General features: G+C 39.9%; 1 protein-coding gene across 1 annotated transcript; it reads right to left on the bottom strand.

Annotated features, from left to right (window-relative positions):
- Positions 1-12,462: 12,462 nt before the first annotated feature.
- LOC133888651 (uncharacterized) lies at positions 12,463-13,477 on the bottom strand. The gene is made up of 2 exons (XM_062328975.1): positions 13,063-13,477; positions 12,463-12,961 (listed from the first exon to the last, which is right to left on the bottom strand). The coding sequence occupies exons 1-2, from the start codon at positions 13,182-13,184 to the stop codon at positions 12,751-12,753; spliced, it is 333 nt and encodes a 110-aa protein (XP_062184959.1). The 5' UTR covers positions 13,185-13,477; the 3' UTR covers positions 12,463-12,750.
- Positions 13,478-19,274: the final 5,797 nt, after the last annotated feature.

Below are 19,274 nucleotides of genomic sequence, written 5' to 3'. Positions count from 1 at the left end.
AGAGTTGTGTATGTCACTAATAAATAATACTTATAGATTCCATTAACCACGATGCATGATAAAATCATCGACCACTGCATCAATTACAAAAGTTGAGAAATGATCATGCCACACATCAACATCTCACTCACCATACATACCAACAACAGCTAATTCATGCGCTGCATTTTTACCTAATCTAGGACAAAAACAAACTCGATAAGAGAAAAAAGAGTAAGCTCTTGATTTCCCTAAATATTGCATCTAATACTATAGACAATCTTCCTAATAATTTAAATATAGCAATACCTATAAATTAATATAAAAAATTCTATCTAAGTAGTAGTCTAACTTTTAACTCTCATCATTACCCTCTCCTCTACGCAAACAAAAATCATGCGTTGACAGCCTTATAACTACCCCTCCAGTAACAAATAAGTGTTGTTTTGAGTTATGAGCAGTCAACTATTTTAAATTTTAGCTACAAAATACTTTTTCGGTATTGAATTTTGATATTTGAAAACAATATGGGTAGATTTATCTCAAAAAGTACTTTTATAATAATATACTTTTAGCTATGTTTTATCAATATATATCAATAAAAAGTAATAGTTAAAATTGTATTTTGGAGAACGTATCGATATCTAAAACGACATTTATTTATGACTGAATGGAATAGCTAACATATATTGTTGGAGATGCACTAATACTACTTGGCGGGGTTTCATTTTTGTTCTCATACTTAACCCCAAACCAGCCTTAACCTAGACAATTCAAGGCTTGAAACCCAGCGGCACGCATTAAAATCTTTCAACAATTTCAAGAGGGAATCTGGCCATGACCAAATCACTTGTCAACGCATAGGAGAAGAAAGAAAAGTAGAAGAGATTCACGTATTTGATAAATTGACCGGATACGTTAGTAAAAGCTGCGCGCTAAAGTCTTGCCAAAACTGTGACGTTCATTTGCGGTTCAAGATAGCACACTAGTTAGTTTTCGTTTCACTCCGTGTTGCCCTCTATGGACACCACAGCCATAAAAGAAGAGGAATTGAGAAAACAAGGCAACAAAGAGCTTAATGCTTGACTTAACCATTTTGGAGGTGCCTAGAGGATAGGCTAACAAATTAATAGTATCCTCATGGAAAATAAACTAAAGTGACTTAGAAAAAAAAAAAGAGGAAGCAAACATTCACATAATACATGAGCAATTAGTTGACCTGGACATGGTTGATCCTAAAGGGTAGGCTTACGTTAATTTACATCAAGGCCACAAATGGTTGGTTCCTGCATGTGTGATCATGAAAGTGAGGCTAGGTATTGATACACCATGCAGGAATCTAAAATTTAGCACGCCCTATGCCCCTTGAATCTCAATGGCATGCCACTTGACAAACTATTTCACTGCTCTCATCGACCATCAACATATATCGATCATTTGGATTCAGTGTAGAGCAATGTCAACAGAGAAGATTCAAAAAGCCGACGTCACCGAAGAGGACTTTTGTGTGAATATATACTACTATACGCTAGCAGGTCAGAAAACGGAACCTGCGGCACATATTTTTTTGTTTAAGCCAGTGTTCTCTTTGCTCCGGTCAGTATGACAATTTCTCTATTTTCGTAAGAGAAAGGTATCTTGAGGTGACTAACCTCTTTCGTGCATAAACTACTCTTGTGGCGTGCACATTCGTGATGGACGACGTGCAAACTGTCAACCACAAGATTTTTTTTTTTGCCTCTGAGAAATACGTACAGGAATTTCATTTATACCGATTTTTTTTCATACATAAACTATTTTTTTAATACCAGACCCCTTGGAGGCTTTTTGACTGGGCCTGCGAGACCGGGGGCTGGAGCCAGGGGCTCCTTCCACCTTTGGAGGTTTGCCATCTGGCTACAATCCCACGTGCTTTCATACATGAATCTTAAGACTTTGAAGAAGTTAGTGTCTGAGAAATCAAATTGAAATGTGATTTAGTTTATATGTGATGAGTGATTGACATACTTGTCAATTTGGTTTGTCGAGTTTTGGATTGTTAGACCTTGGTTTGAGTATTTTGATTATTGACTAACTGAAGTTGAAGTTGGAGAAATGTGTTTGCTTGTCTCATGGTGTGCAGGTGACGTATGCAACCTGGCGGTTGACGGTGGGTGATCGGGGCTAAGCGGGTGTTTGATGTTGGACGATCAAGGAGGTCGAGCGGAGTCAAGGGTGATCCTAGCTATACACGTGGAGGCCAAGCAAAGCATAAAACAGAAGATGGAAATGGTGTGTTGACAAAGTCAAACGAAATGGATGCCTGTGCAAGTGATAAAGTGGATCGAGGGATCGGGAGCGGGAGAGACTTGTCGGCGGTTAGGATCGCAACATGAAGTGCACATGTCGACATCAGAGCGCTTGCTTAAGGTGTAAGCAAGTGACGAGTCATGCTTTGAGAAGCGTGTAGACGGTTTCACGGTTAGGTTTCAAAACCATAAGAGGACTGGAGGAGTATGTGGCACCATCATGAAGCTTGCGTCGATGCGAAACTAAGTCGTGAAGGCGCCATGGCCGATCGATGGACGAAACAATAAATGGACCAAAATACACTCGGTGGTAGGTAGAAATGTACTACAAGAGATGAGTATTTTGTTAACAAGCTAGGAAACTTAGGGATCAAGTTTTCTAAGCCTATAAATAGATAGATAGGACTATGTGGGAGTTTGAACCAGCCACTTAACCTATTGTGCAACCCATTTGAGAGCTTAGTGCTAGAGTTTTAGAGTAGAGGAATGATGAGTGGTTAGTCTATATAGTAGATGTGATTTTTGAGAGAAAAATCTTTGTAATTTATTTAAAATAGGGTTGACCTCTTTGAGTAATGAAGTTTATATTTTTGTATATGCTTAAATTCCCGTCCTTCTAGTTTCTCTCTATTGGTTACTTTTTTATTTGGCAAGTTTTCAATCTCAGTTGCGTTTTTTATTTTCGTGCTTGAGCTGAATTTTTACACCGTGTTGGAGTTAATCTTTAGTTGCTAGAGGCATAAAATTCGCGTACAAAAGTACATAATTGGATATTTAATTTATTTACCTCTAATCCATCAACTTTGAGGTTTTCTTCATACGGTGATCATCTCCTTGAGGTTTTGGTGTTTCTTCTCAAGATCTAATTTTTGTGTGGGGTTGAGATATGGGTTGGTTTTCTATGGAACATAGGGTTCAATTCCATCCATAAGACCCACATTTTGTTGGATTTTCAATTTTAGTTTTTAAATCAGAACTTCTAGGTTGAGCCTGAATTTCTGCTGCGTTGCTCTTTGTGGTGAATTCTTTTTTAGTGCATTGGGTAAAAAAGGAGTAGGCTGTCTATTTCGCAAGAAATTTGTAAGACATCTATTCACCCTCTAGTCGTCTATCTCGCTCCTACAATTGTTATCAGAGTCAGTTTGATCACTTGTTGACTTTAACCGGCTTTGTGATCCGTATGCAATATAGAGAGAAGTGGAAAGATTTCGTTGTTGGATGGAAGAGACTTTTCATATGGGAAGGTGCGCATGGAGGCTTATCTTCTAAACCAAAGCAGTGCAATATGAGAAGTAGTCGATTCTAGCTACGAGATCCCTACTGCCCACACAACTTAGGTTCAAATAGAATAGTATGAGACTAACAACAAGGCCAGAAATATTTTGTTCACTAGCCTGAGTCGGAATGAGTTTGACAGGCTTTAGCATCTTCGTACTGCCTGTGAGATCTGGACTACTCTGAGTATTTTCTATAAAGACACTAATCAGATTGAGGCCAGACGCCAAAGCACTTACAAACAAGAATACCAAATATTTGTGTAAAGTTCTGATGAATCTTTGGATGCTATGTTTACTCATTTTGATGAAATTTTAAGCAACATTAGATCCACTGGTGTTTTTCCTTATTCTAACCATAAGAGGACAATCAAACTTCTCTATGCTCTTGACCGTAGCATATGGAAAATAAAGATCTCAAGCATGGAAGAGTCACCATGTTACGACACGTTAACTTGTGATGAACTCTTCAGCAAACTCAAGTCTACCGAGATACCTAAGGTGGCTCGGATTCGCCTTAGAAACCTTCGGGGACGATCGGAAATGTAGAGTGGAGGCCAAAGGAACGATAAAGGTAAATGAGAGTTCTACTCTCAAAGATATGGCTTTGGTTGAGTATCTGTGATACAACTTACTTTCTATATCTTAGTTACTAGATGAGGACTTGGAAGTGCACTTCAAGTGTGATACTTCTCGAGTTCTTGATTCTTCTAGCGCTTTGATTTGATAGATCTCTCGAGTTGTGAGAGTTTTTGAAGCCGATTTTTCTAAGGTTTCTAGTTCTTCTCGATGTTTATTTGCTCAACCTTCTTTTGAGCTTTGGATGTGGCATAGGAGATTAGGGCACATGAGCTTTGATTTGCTTACTCATTTGAGTGCTATAGGCTTGATCTGAGAATTGCCCAAGCTCAAGTTTGAGAAGAATCTTGTTTGTGCTCCTTGTCAGTATGGCAAGATGGTTGCCGCTCCTCGCCCTCTAGTCAATCGTGTGATGACTGAATGACCAGAAGAACTTCTCTATATAGACATTGTAGATCCTTTTCGGGTTCGTTCGGCAGGTAGGAAGTGGCATGTACTTGTTATTATTGACGATTACTCTCGCTACTCTTGGGTCTTCCTTCTTGTAAGCAAGGATGAAGTGTTCTCACACTTTCGGAGCTTAACTTTGAGATTGTTCAAAGAACTCTCATGTGCATTAAAAGCAATTCACAGTGATAATAGTACCGAGTTCAAGAACTATCTGTTTGATGATTTTTGCCTTGAACATGGCATTGCGAATTAATTTTATGCCCCACACGTTCCTCGCCAGAATGACGTGGTTGAAAGAAAGAATAGAACTTTGGTAGAGATGGCTACGATAATGCTCGATGAGCATAGGACTTTTAGGAAGTTTTGGGCTGAGACCATTAGCACAACATGCTATATCTCAAATCAGATTTTCTTGCGGTTGATTTTGAATTTAACTTCTTATGAGTTGCCCTTTTGGAGGAAGCCAAAGGTTTTGTATTTGAGAGTTTTCAGTTGTTGGTGTCTCATCCCAAAGCGTGGCAATCTTGAGAAGTTCGAGTCACGCTCTTCTGATGGTATTTCCTTAGGGTATTCTCTTCGTATTCATACTTATAGGGTTTACAATCTTAACACTAACACCATTATGAAATCCTGTGATGTGACTTTTGATGAATCAACCCCCTGTGCTAGTTCTGTATTTGAGTGTGCAGGTGATCAAGAGATGAGCGAGAGCATCTTTGTAGATAGTGACTTTCCAGCTCTTGGTGATGACGAGGATGATCCTCTACTTCCCTTGACCATATCTGCTCCAGAGTTGGTTCCTACTTCTTCTACTCTAACAGAGGATCCTACAGACTCTACTTTCACTTCAGCTACTCTCGAGCCTACACCAGCTGTGTTTGAGAGGGAGGTTCTCTCAAGGTGTGAGGTCCCTCAACACATTCAGCGGCAACACCCTCCACAGACGATGATCGGTGACATCAATGAGGGTAACGAGGTCCAAATCTACTTCTCATGCTCATTTTACTGATTCTGCATTCGTTGCTTCCTTTAAGCCCCATGATATTGGACTTGCTTTATCTGATTCAAATTGGGTGAATGCCATGTATGAAGAGTTTGAATTTTTTTGAGAGAAATCAAGTTTGAGTCCTTGTAGAGCCACCCATAATGTCCACATCATAGGCACAAAATAGGTTTTCAAAAACAAACAAAGGGGGGATGGGTCTGTAGTAAGAAACAAGGCTAGACTAGTAGCTTAGGGTTTCACTTAAATTGAGGGGATAGACTTTGAGGAGACTTTTACACTGGTATCTAGGCTAGAAGCCATTTAAATTCTCCTAGCATTTGCGGCATCTCAGGGTTTCAAGCTATATCAAATTGATGTCAAGAGTGCTTTCCTAAATGGTTTCATACACGAAGAGTTCTATGTCAAGCAGCTACTAAGCTTTAAGCACTCTAAGTAACCTCACAGAGTATACAAGCTTTAGAAAGCTTTGTGTGGACTTAAGCAAGCACCTAGTGCTTGGTATGATAGGCTTAGATCTTTCTTGTTAGAGCACGGGTATGTCATGGGTCGATTGATAAAACTTCATTCACTCTCAGGCATAACAAAGATTTCCTACGTGTTTAGATTTATGTAGATGATATCATTTTTTTGCTCTTCTCATGCACTAGTGGCCAAGTTTGCAGAAATTATGAGCAGGAAGTCTGAGATATCGATGATGAGTAAGCTCAATTTCTTCCTTAGAATTCAAAATGTATGATCGAATATGCGCAAAAATACTCAATCAGAGGGGGGTGAATGATTGCGAAAACCAAATTCAAAGATTAACTCACCCAAATCAAAACTCGATTTATACTTGGTATTCCAATCGAAACAGATTGCACAAGCTCTAGTGAAAATGATGTAGAGAAAAATTTGCTGGTCAAATTGCTCTCAATTTTGGTCTGAAGAAACTAGATTCAAATACAAAACTAACCCCATAAGAATAGAGTAAATCGGATATGTGGATCAATAATTATGCCTGGTTGAAACAGACTGTGTCAACAACATGAGTAATAAAGCTTTTAGGAATCCAGTACCGAGTCACTCGACCAACAAGGCGAAACACGAGTAGCCCGAGTAGACTTAACACGAGAAGCTCAAGTGAGTTCAACTCGAAAAGCACTAGCAACTCGAGTAATCTCAACTCGAGAAACTCGAGTAGGTTCAACTTGAGTTACATGAGTAGTAAAAGGTGATGACTGTTTCACCTGAGGCACAAAATGAGGTGACACAACCTCACGGGGGATAAAACGTGCCTTTCACAAATTAGACCTAGTCTTAGATTTTTCATTCTTTTGTTGTTTAGTTAGTCTAAAGCAAAAATCTACTAACTATCCATCTCTACCATAATGAGTGCAAGTGTACTTAACCATGAGTGCTTGTCTCATGGTATACAGATGATGGATGCAACTTAGCAGTCGATGACGAGTGATCAGGGCTAAGCAGGTGCTTAGTGCCGGACTATCAAGGAGGCCAGGCGGAGTCAAGAGTGATCCTAGTTGTACACGTGAAGGTCAATCAATGCATGAAGCAGAGGATGAAGAAGACGTGTTGAAAAAGTCAAATGAAAGGGATGCTAGTGCAAATGACAAGGCAGCTCGAGGGATCGGGGTGGGAGAGACTTGCCAGCGGTCAGGATCGTAAGACAGAGTATATGTGTCAACATCAGAGCGCTTGTTTAAGGTGTAAACAGGTGGTAAGTCACGCTTTGAAAAGAGTGGAGAGGGTTTCACGGCCAGCCCTCAAAACCGTGAAAGGACTGGAGAAGTATGTGGCATCATCACGAAGCTTGCGTCAAGGCGAAGCTAAGTCGTGAAGGCATCACGACCGTTCGATGGATGAAGCAAGAAATAGACCAAAATACCCTCAGTGGTAGGTAGAAGTGTACTACAAAAGAGGGGTATTTTGGTAACATGCTAGAAAACGTAGAAGTTAAATTTTCTAAGCCTATAAATAGAGAAGTAAGACTATGTGAGAGTTTGAACCGGCTACTTAAGCCCATTGTGCCACCCATTTAAGTGCTTATTGCTAGGCTTTAAAGGAGTGGAAGAATGGATGCTTAGCCTATGTAATAGGTGTGAGTTTTGAGAGAAAAATATTTATAATTTGCCTAAAATATGGTTGATCTCTTTAAGTAACGAAGTTTATATTATTGTATATGCTTAAATTTCCCTTATTCTAGTTTCCCTCTATTGGTTTTTTTTGGCAAGTTTTCGATCTCGGTTGTGATTTTCGTTTTTGTGTTTGAACTGAATTTTTTCACCTTGTTAGAGTTAATCTTCTAGTTGATAGAGTCATAAAATTCATGTAAAAAAGTACATAATTGTGTATTAAATTCATTTGCCTCTGATCTATGAACTTGGAGGTTTTCTTCATCTAATGATCATCTCCTTGAGCTTTTGGTGTTTCCCTAAAGATCTAATTTTTGTATAGGGTTGAGATATAGATTGGTTTGATATGAAATCCAGGGTTTGATTCCAACCATGAGACTCATCTTTTGTTGGATTTTTAAATTTGATTTTTGAATCGAAACTTCCGGGTTGAGGCTAAATTTCTACTGCGTTGCTCTTTGTGATGATTTCTCTTAAGATGCGTTGGGTGAACAATAAGTAAGTCATCAATTTTGCAAGAAATTTGTAAGACGTTTATTCACCCTACTCTAATCGCATATCTCGGTTCTACAGTGTCTTATTGCTATCAAACTCTTATGGCTTTGTTTAAGGAAAATTCTGGTTCTTTCTCATCTTTTAAAAAGCTCTAAGTTTGAATTTCAACTCCTCATATGGGAGCGTTCATAGAACAAGAGAGTTTAAAAATCTGATTCAAGCTGCAAACCCCCATTCCACACAATCAACTACTCTACATAATTCAGCGAATTGCCTACTTTTAAACCCCAACTTGAGAAGCTAGATACCCTAAGCAAATACCAGGAAAGTAATGAGACTTGTCAAACAACTGCATTGATAGCACAACAACCTATAGACTACAGCTTAACCTACATTAGATTACAGCTTAACGGCATCACGTTCGCTGTAAACCCCGCGCCGGGACGGACAGCGACGACCGAGAGCGTAAACAAAGGATCCCCAAATGGTACAAGCAACTCCTGTGGAGACCCGACGCAGCTGGATCGCATCGCCATCGATCACCAGGCAAGGTCAGCGGCCGACTTGTTTATCTGCTGCCTAATCGCCTGCGACAAGCCGACAATAGACTAACCAGCGTTTTCTGAGACTGCAAATCCAGAGCAAGAAGGTATCCGCTTGTCGCGTCTGTAGTAGACAAATTCCACTTCGCATGCTCGCCTATTCGCCGAACGGTGTGTGTGGAGATGTTCTTTCATGGCCCGAAGAGCTGTTTCTGCAGTGTAGTTTATGCCTGTGCCGAGAACCATCTGTGCCTGGGGATCTCTGACCTTGGTTTATTTAACCGGGTTTCTGTTTTAAGAAGTCGTAATGTGACAGCATCTGATGATCTACCTGCTGCTGGTTATAGATTATATTACTAGTTGAATTCCTCTTGCAGCTGGCCTCCACTTCCATTCGCCGGAGCTCGTATCATATAGTAGCAGTATGTTTAGCTGTTCATCCTCTGATAGACCAGCGTGCTATGTGAGTAGATAAGTGTATTTTTACTCTATACCTGCAATACGTTCCTGCAAGTATGTCTACATGCCGTTGTATGATCCTTAGTTTATGAGTATCACTGGCATTTGACATGTTTGCGTATCATTGGAAGTTTGGAATCCCATGGGCTTAACAACCTTTGCGTTGACCTGAATCGATTTGGAATTTTGGATCATGATCTGAGCACATGATCCCCATGGTAAACAACAGATCATTGCCTTCAACAGGGGAGTTTGAACTTGGCCAGAACTCCCTCTTGTAGCTTCATATACTCTCTTTCTGAGAGTGGCCAAGCATTGTTTGTGGTACTTTGGTTCTGAAAAACATAGCTAGCGACAGCATTATCCATTCAGACTGACGAAAGAGGGTGACTTACACTTGTAGATACAGGTTATTAGTCTTTATTAGAAACATCAGTGCCCTTTGATGATGAACCGCATTATACCTACTCCGAGGGATTATTATTGCATTCATCTTGTTGCATCTCTGCATATGGCCTGTCTGTTTCTTGTTCGGTCTGTTACTGAATGATTATGAGCAGTTGAACACGTGCATGCCTGAAGCGTTTGCTGGTATTCCCCAGTTAGTATAAGCCCTAACTAGAATTTTCTTAAGTGTTAATAATCCTGTCAATGATCTGCATCTTGGAGGCTCGACTTCGCCGCAAGTTGGATTTCATTGGCACGGGCTGCTGACGCTGTGGCTGCGATACTGCGGTGGCATGCCAAGGTCGCAAAGTCCACCCTTCACCACTGCATATAGAATAGATCAAAATACTAGGCGCTGAATGAACGAATGATTGAGATTCCTGACAAAATAAGATTTATGAGATGCAGTACTGCTACAGATGCCTAAAGAATCACATTCGAAAATGCAAAAGAAGTAGTCAATTATACTGGAGGAACAGCGGAACTGCCAGTATGTTATCTATTGTGGAACAGCGCCGCTGAAAGATTCAGATACATTTCACTTTGCCGTCATGTTATGGTAGATTCCTTGTAAAAATATTCATGGCTGAGCTGGTGAATCAAGAAAACAATAAAAAGTGTTGCTCTCAGCCTACTGTCGAACCAATGTTTCAATTTCGGCCTTGTCGCTGTAGCTGCTGAAATACAAATATAGATTCAATTGGATATAAGATGCAAAGTCAGCGCAACATAGCAAAGTGCCTAGCTGGTGACACATTTTGTTGTCCATTTGATGACTCGCTGAAAGATGCTTAGCAAAGAAAAACCTTACCTCTGGATTAATTTATACTGTTTCTAATAAGAGTTACGCACTTGCACGATACTATGATTACCTGCATTATCTTCTGTTTCCGATAATCCTAACAGCTGAATTAGTATTTTCTGTTTTCGACATGGATGAGGAATCAACTTAGTTTAGTTGGCTGAGGGTGTGAATATACGTATAGACCGTTCAAGTTTGAGTTATTTTTTAACGTGGCGTAAATTTGTGTCTAATTTTACTTCATCAATTATACATATAGGTCCTCTACATGTGTTTTTTTAGGTGTTCAAGGCTCTCTTTTCCCTTAAGTGATAGAGATCCACATTTATCCCTACGCATCTTACTCGTGGAACCTGTGGTCAACTAGCAAACCTGACCAATGGAACATGCAAGCATAAATGCCATTGTTGTCGTGTCAGGCTAGTAGTATATACTTTTTCTGATTCTAAATATAACTCCATTAGAATATTGACAGTGTCTTCAATATAATATTTTAACAAATAATATATATATAATATACTATTTTAAGTAGAAATGGTTATATACTATAATAATATTTTTAATGATGAACTTAGTAACACCAACCGTTGTCCATCTATATGATTATTTTGCTATTGATGGTTAAAGTTAAAAAAATATTTGACTTAGTACAAACTTAAATAGTCTTATACCCTACCCTGTCATAAATATATGTTATTTTAGATAAGATACGGTCTTTAATACATATCTTTGACTACTATTTTCTATTAGAATATAATTACAAAGTCTATTGAATTTTTGATATTATGAAAATATTTTTTATGATAAATGTACCAATATAATTTTAATATTTCTAAATTAAATATTTTAAAAGCTATTGTTAGTTAAAGTTTTAAAAGTTTGATCGGAATTTTTCCAAAATAGAATGTATTTATGATTGGAGAGAGCATTTGAGATCCGAGGGGTATGATATTTCTTTTCTGCGCAAGTTGGCATGGATATTCATGCATCTTAAAGAGATGACTTAATTATGGGAGAAAGGTTTCAAGACTCCAGATGCACCGCATTAGTGATGATATATTTGATAGTCAAAAAAGGGAGGGATCTTGATAGCGAGTCTCAGCTGTCGCTGTGTCTTTCCTCCCAACGTTATTGTTCAGACTCCATAGAAGCAGCTGTCACAGATGTACTCGCTTTCTCGACGCTCAGACTGCATAGGAGCAGTCAAGCAGCGACCCTGGAGCCTCGAGCACTTCAGCAGTTGGAAGTTGGAACGGAGCACAGCCTTTTTGAATTGTGTGCTAGCCCGGAGCACAGCCTTTTTACCGCTTTCAAGTGATTGGATTGGGCTTCCAACGAGTGGAGCCCAAGAATAAAGCCCAATTCAGGGTTCTCGATCTGTAGGCCACTCGAAGGCCCGATTTTGGGTTCTCAAACTGCTGAAGGCTCCAAATGCCGGCCATCTCCAGTCCGGTTAAGGACGAAACCTTCCAAAACGAATAGCTGGGAGCCAGCCCAAATATGCTCCCCGCGCGTTGGACGCCGCTGCGAAGGCCGCTGCCCATTTGCCACCATCTGCCGGCCCGCGCGGGCATCGTTTCTGTCTTGCCATCTTCAGCTTTCTCACGGTGTCGTGCAACGGCGGCCAGCACCACCGCGCCATCCGCCGTACGACGAACGACGAGGAAGTCACGACTCACGAGGGGCAAGAGAGCGAAGTGTGACGGCCAAGTCGCCACGGCGATGGAGGATCATCGCTTTCGGCTGGACCTGGACCTGCCCGACCTGCGACGGTAGCATCACAATCATCCACTTCTTCACAGACACGCACACCGCGACGCCGTGGAAGGGAGCAGAAAAAGGAGAAGCGCAATACCAAAAGCAACCGGTGAGTGATCATCATTACGCTCAAAGGCACCACTAATGATGCAGTGCCACAACACTAAAGACAAGGCAGGCTACCTTTGGACTTGGCTTTCCTGATAGAAAGAAAGGAAAGAAAGCATTGACGGTCAAAGGAAAGAAAGCATGCATCCAGAAACATCTTTGCATTCTCACTCTTATATATTGTTATATGTACTAAGTAATAGATTACATTAATCTTGGTATATTGGCTCTGCACTTTGAACAGCCAGTCTTCACCCTTCAGTCTCACAGCTTCTGAAAATTAACATCTACCGTACCACATAAAGGCCTAGCTAGCTAAATCGTATAGTCGTTGCACAGCAAAGGCGTATGTATCACGTCAAGAAGAACATAAGGCGCTGGAAATGAAGATAATAAACCCGAACAAGAAGATGCGTGTGTGTTGTGCCAATAATCTAGGAGGGCTCGAAGTTGTAGTGCTTGTCGACGCCGACGATGACGTCCCAGGTGCAGCTGAGGCCTTTGGGGAAGACGACGAGGTCGCCGGCGCCGAACTCGACGCACTCGCGGGAGCCCTTGACGGCGGCGCGCACCCTGCCCTTGAGGAGGTAGCACGTCAGCGCCGCGTCGAACTTGAGCGGGTACTTCCCCGGCGGACAGCCCCACCTTCCATGCACGAACGCACCATGGAAGAAGCAATTAAAGGTAATCACACCACGCACGCACGTAACACACATGAAGGAGAGGAAGGAAGCTTGATTAATTACTTGGGCCAGGACTTGACACCGAGTTGAAGCAAGCGCCCCTCCGGTGGGTTCTTCTCGACGGCGATGGAGAGGCTGTGGTCGTTTGCCGCCATGGTCGTCTCTGGGCTTGAAGCCGTCCCCATGAGCTTCAGCTGCACAAGAGAAGAAGTGGTTCTGTCGTGCACTAGTGATAACCAGCGGCAGCCTCAAGGAGCTAGCGGCAGATGAAAATAAAGGGGCTTGCAACCAGTTGGATCGCTTGAATATGGACAAGCGCCAAGCGCACTTGGAGTGGAAGGATGCTTATACGGAGGCAGGGATCTCTGCATTTGTTGCCCTTTAGTACAACATACAGCCTCCCAAATAGATTAGACTGTTGAATTGGAAGTAGCCAACACGGTACAATTTCGCCCGCGGGGTTTAAATCATGTCGCCCACTTTTATAAACACGGCCGCTAGTACGCCCAAGTGGAAACACCGTTGTGTAAAGATTTGGGTTTATCCCTAACCTTCGCAGTTTTAAGAGCATCTCCAATCTAGATGTAGCAATTCGTGTCTAAAAATGGGCTCACCACCCCCTTCTTATCCCTCGTCAAATCAAGAGACCGCAAATAAACTTGCTAAATCATGGACCTCTAAGAAAACAAGTGGAAATGTATACTGATATATATATGTGATGAGTGATTGACAAGTGTGTTGATTTAATGATGATTTTTGGATTGTAAATACATGTATATATACTGTAATTATGATCATGACTAACCAAAGTTGCACAGAAAATCGAGTTAGCATGTTTATCTTTGAGTCTTAGAAAAATGTACACGCATAATGGTCCGACGCTCTGGAAGTTGAATACGCCGAATGGTTTGGCATTCAGACGGAGTACACGTCGGAGCATTTTAAGACAGAGGCAAAACTTGAAGTACACGCTATATGATCCGGCGTTGGGGTGAAGTGAAAGAGAGTATGCACATGCAAGATTTAACTTATCAACACATGGCAAAAACTCAAGTAATCGTCTAGACTCCTCTTAATAGTATGATATTTATCTATCAATCTAGTCATTTCTCTTCTCTAATCACCATTGATCGGTAAAAAAAAAAACCCTATATTTTATACATTTGCCTTTGGCTAGCCGTCCAATTGGATTTTATGAATACATCATCTGAGTCTCGATATTTCTTCTAGGCCTATCATTAACTCTTCACTTGAGCTTAATGATGATGTTCATCATCGCTTCTCATCTCGATCATCTCTTGATCTTTCGGGAGTTTGATGAAATTCACTTGATTGCTTCCTATGCACTAAATATGTAAGACTTTTGTTTTCACATCATCTTCATCTGATTCACCATCGAGATATGAACCACAAGCATCAAGCACACAAGTTGTCCACTAAGCTTGTCTTAATCTTGCTCTTCCAACTCGGTACATTAAATATCTCAATTCAATATTTTCCTTCATATAAAATCTCACCCTAACTTACTCTCAAGCATATAACACATGGGTTAGACTATAAAACTCAATTGATAATTTTATACCTTTGGTCACTTAATATCCACAAGTGATTTAGCCTTCACACTTATTGTCAATATTCTTAAGACCATCCTCAAACTCAGATGTCTCTTCCTCTCTAGCTTCTTCTTCATCACATGAGCATCACTTAGAGCTCAACAACCTCGATGCATATCTTTTGATTTCATGTTATTCCTCAAAGAACCCATGCTTTATCACTTAGACATCTTCTATGTAATAACTACTAACAATTTTTAATATAATTGTTAGTCCATAGGTATTATCATCATTTACCTGAACATCATTTGGAGCACATTCATCTTAATGTATTTCTCTTAATCAAATGACATTCAAATAAATCCATGCTCAATCCTCTATGCATCACCTATGAAAAATAACCTATTAACAATTCTCAACATAATTATTAGTGTCTATGTATTATTATTAATTACCAAAGCCACACTTAGAGGCTAGATGCACCTTCAATTTTCTAGAAAATAGATCCTCTCGCGAGGGTGAAACTATAACCTAAAGTCGACTTCTTTGTGTCCATGCAACCCGCAAAGTCAGCATCCAAATAACCCTTAACCTCAAGATTATCAGACCTCTTATATGTGAGCATTAAATGCTTAGCGCCTTACAAATAATACATGGTATTTTTGACAGCTTTCCAATGCTCTAATCCTGAATTAGACTGATATCTACCCATTATCCCCGTTATATAAGCTAAGTCAAGACGAGTGCAGACCTGAGCATACATAATGCTCCCAACTGCTGAAGCATAATGAATCGTCTTCATCTGATCAATTTCTAGTTTGTTCCTCGGGGATTGGAATGAACCAACTTATCCCTTTTAACAACAGAAGTAGATGATGCAAAATTATTATGCATATTATACATTTTGAGTACTCTATCAATGTAAGCCCTCTGGGATGGATATAATACTCCTTTGGACCTGTCCTGATGAATCTCAATACCTAAAATGTAAGGGACTTCACCAAGATCCTTCGTATTAAAATTAGATGATAGAAACTATTTAGTCTCATACAGCGTGTCCTTGTCACTACTAACCGGTAAAATATCATCCACATAAAGTACCAACATGACAAATTGGCCCCCTTTAACTTTAATGTAAATGAGATTGTCCACTTCATTTTCTTTGAAGCCAAAATTTTTTATGACTTCGTCAAACTTAAGGTACCATTTCCTAGATGTCTCCTTTTGTCCATAAATTTATTTCTTGAGCCATGTCTACATTCTCATGCAAGTCGCCATTAAAGAATGTAGTTTTAGCATCCATCTGATGTAGCTCTAAATCATAATGAGGCATTAGCATCATAACAATCCTAAATGAGTCATTCTTCGAGACAGGAGAAAATGTGTCATTATAATCAATCCATTCTCTCTAAGTGAAGCCCTTAGTGACGAGTCCTGCCTTAAACCTTTTGACATTTCCCTTAGAGTCATGCTTAGTTTTGTAGATCTATTTATATCCACCGATTTGACTCTATCGAGAATTTCTACTAGGTCCCAGACCTTATTAAAACTCATCGACTCCATCTCATCTTCCATGGTCTCATGCCACTTCGATGAATGCTCGCTCATCATAGCCTCCTTAAATGAGGCAAGACCATCCACCTTTTCTATTCTGTTCACATCTTCATTCATGTACATGACATAATCATCCAAAATACCATATCTTCTTTTCCGTTGTGATCTTCTTAAGGGCTCATTAGCGACCACATGAGTCTGATCTATATGATGCTCATCATTAGGTGTTGCGCTACTAATTCCATAATTTTCTTCTTGAGGCCGAACATCTGGAGATGCAACAACAACAGGAGGTGCATGTACATTATTCTCTTGGATAATCGGGATAGGAACATAAACTCGGTTCTCCGAGTGAAATTTTGATTCCCTCAGAACTCCCTTTGATTTAAACATTTTCTAAGGATTTAGCATATCTCGTTTATATAAACTTAGTGGTACAATTTGGACAATAGAAGCGATACCTCTTTGATCATTTCGCGTACCCAATAAAATAACAGCTAATAGTCTTATTTTCAATGCACGAGTTAAAGACTTTGGCTTCAACTGAACAACCTCACAATCGTAAATATCTTAAGCTTGTTTTTCTCTTACTCCATAATTCATAAGGTGTCATTTAGACATTGATTTACTGGTGACCTAATTTAGTATGTGAGCAGCTATCTTTAATGCCTCAATTCATAAATTATCAGGCAAATAAAAGTTATTAATTATAGTCCGTACTATATCTATGAGAGTATGATTTCGTCTTTCAGCTACTCCATTTTGTCGAGGTTTACCATACATTGAGTATTACACAACTATATTATTTTCCTGAAGATACAATGCAAAAGGACCAGGAATCTACCCACAGGGAGCGTGTATGCTGTAGTACTCTCCTCCTCGATCCGACCTTACTATCTTAAATTTTAAATTTTGCTGATTTTCTACGTCAGCCTTCAATATTTTAAATTTATTGAGTGATTCAGACCGTTCGCAAATAGGAAAGATATATTTGTAATGGGAGTAATCATCAGTGAACATAATAAATGAGTCATATCCCACGCGATGTGAGTCGTTGGATCGATATCAACGGCTACAAACCTTCGTGCCTATAACAGAAGGTCGATAAGAGCGACGGCTTTGGCTGTGGAGTGATGTGGCGACAAGGTGTGCCAGGTTCAAGGCACGCGTGGCGTGATGACAAACGAAGGCGTATGTGACGCTGGGAGGCAGCGATGACATGCGATGGCTACAACGAAAGGCACGACAGCAGGTACCCCGTGGAGGGATACTAAATCCCCAAAAATTCAGTTTTGGGAAAACAAATTGATTTTGGGATGAACTATTTTATGATTTTTTGGAAAGGATGGCATGGACATTGCCGAAATTTTTATATAAGGAGATAATTGACCCAGTTTATAAGGGAAATCAGACCCGAAAACCTCACAACTGCATTGCTTAAAAGAACCGGCAGATAATCTCGAGACGACAGTACAACCTCGAAACAGAACGACACCCATACCAGAGGCACAAAATCCCCAAAGAAAAGGACCAAACAATACATAACATGCTTGAAACCGAAGCCTAAATACTCATGAATCATGAAATCGACAACAATTTAGGGCTAATTGCACATAGGATCTTGCAATTTCAAACTAAGCATGCTCATTATTCGGCAACTAGGGCTCTACTGACAACACTTAGACGTGATTAACCATAAACCATGATTAAAACATGTTTAACCGACAACAAACAAAGACTAAAAATAACTAATTGACATTAACAAAAGCACAATTAACCTCAATCTCAATTAATCCGAGGCTAAACCAAACAACCAGTGGCATTAGCGTTCATGAAAAGGGCTAGATGGCTCTTGATACCAAATGTTAATGTTAAACCCTAAGGATCTTAGCTAGCCTTCAACATGAACACCTCTTGCAGAAATCAAAATACTAACCGGTTCCTGAGAAGCCATTAGGAATTAGCGATAACCCGTGCCTGCTTGATGCAGGCGTAACAGTAGTTGTCGGTATAGTCGTACTTAGTCGAGCAGGTTCGCCAGCAATATTGCCAGCGATGGTCAGGGCCTTTGGTCACTTGAGCGCCAAATTAGATCAGAATTTGTTAACCAAAGATCAACCATTGGCCTCCCCTTTTATTGTGACTCTAGGTGACTAGGATCACAAACAATTTTTGGGTTTGGGGTCACTGATATGGGTGCAAGTGGGATTTTTCGTTCCCCTTATGTCGATCTTATCTGCTGGTCGAGATCACAACTGACTAATAATTAATAGTTAGTTAAGTGTGCATCAAAACTAATGATGAGATTTTCTTATTCGCTTGGCTCACTAGCTTGTATATTTTGGTTTTGGATGATTAAATTTTAGATCTCATACTTAAAATAGGCTGGAATCCTAGCATGCACTTGCAGAGCTTTGTAGCTGAAGGTGTCCATTAGCTATTTTACTCTAAGTAATTCCATTTTCGCAACTAATACCAGATGACAATGGTTATACAAGTTATTGGAACAGTAAATTTAGATAAAAATATATTTGAGAAATTTGAAATCTAGAACGCATGTAGTCCTTGAGAATGAATGGAAATCAATGACAACTGATTTTGACTGACGTGAAAAGATTCCCTGTATCAAGCATTCAGCTATATCAAGTTGATGTCCTGAAAAGAAAAGACTTACAAAAACGTGTATCGACTTCCCAACGAGATAAGAGATACATAGAGACATAAACTAAAAGGAAGAAATGTGAAGTATGATGAAGAAGTCATATGATGAAGTCATGTCGGGAAAAAAACATAAGTCCAACCCACCCATAGATTTAATTGTTTTTCATCTTGAAATAGAAAGTGAGCAAATCACACCACTTGAAAGATCGACGGTTAGTGATGCTCGTTCCATGACTGTTGGACGGTGAAAGTAGCCATCACTAAGCAAACTGCCTGCTGTACTAAGTGTACTATGACCACGTTAGCGTACTTTAGCTTTTAGCAACTACACAGCGCTACAGTAAAATATGAGTGTATAAACAGTGATTTACAGTGGACTGTAGCTAAACCATTGTAGCAATATTATTTTGTTTACACTGCAGCGACTATTTCTACTGTTCATAGGGTACTGTAGCATCAGATCTGGTAGGAAGGGCTAATACATTTTACTGTAGCGCTGTGTAGTTG

This window comes from Phragmites australis, chromosome 13 (genome assembly GCF_958298935.1).
Source record: "Phragmites australis chromosome 13, lpPhrAust1.1, whole genome shotgun sequence".
Lineage (NCBI taxonomy): Eukaryota > Viridiplantae > Streptophyta > Magnoliopsida > Poales > Poaceae > Phragmites > Phragmites australis.
This window is presented reverse-complemented; position numbering and strand designations above follow the sequence as displayed.

Bases quoted from the DNA above. Each gene is read 5' to 3' on its own strand.
- LOC133888651 (XM_062328975.1), bottom strand. From the start codon at position 13,184: ATGGGGACGGCTTCAAGCCCAGAGACGACCATGGCGGCAAACGACCAC. The intron at 12,962-13,062 runs GTAATTAATCAA...CGTGCATGGAAG, and splicing joins GGTGTCAAGTCCTGGCCCAA to GTGGGGCTGTCCGCCGGGGA.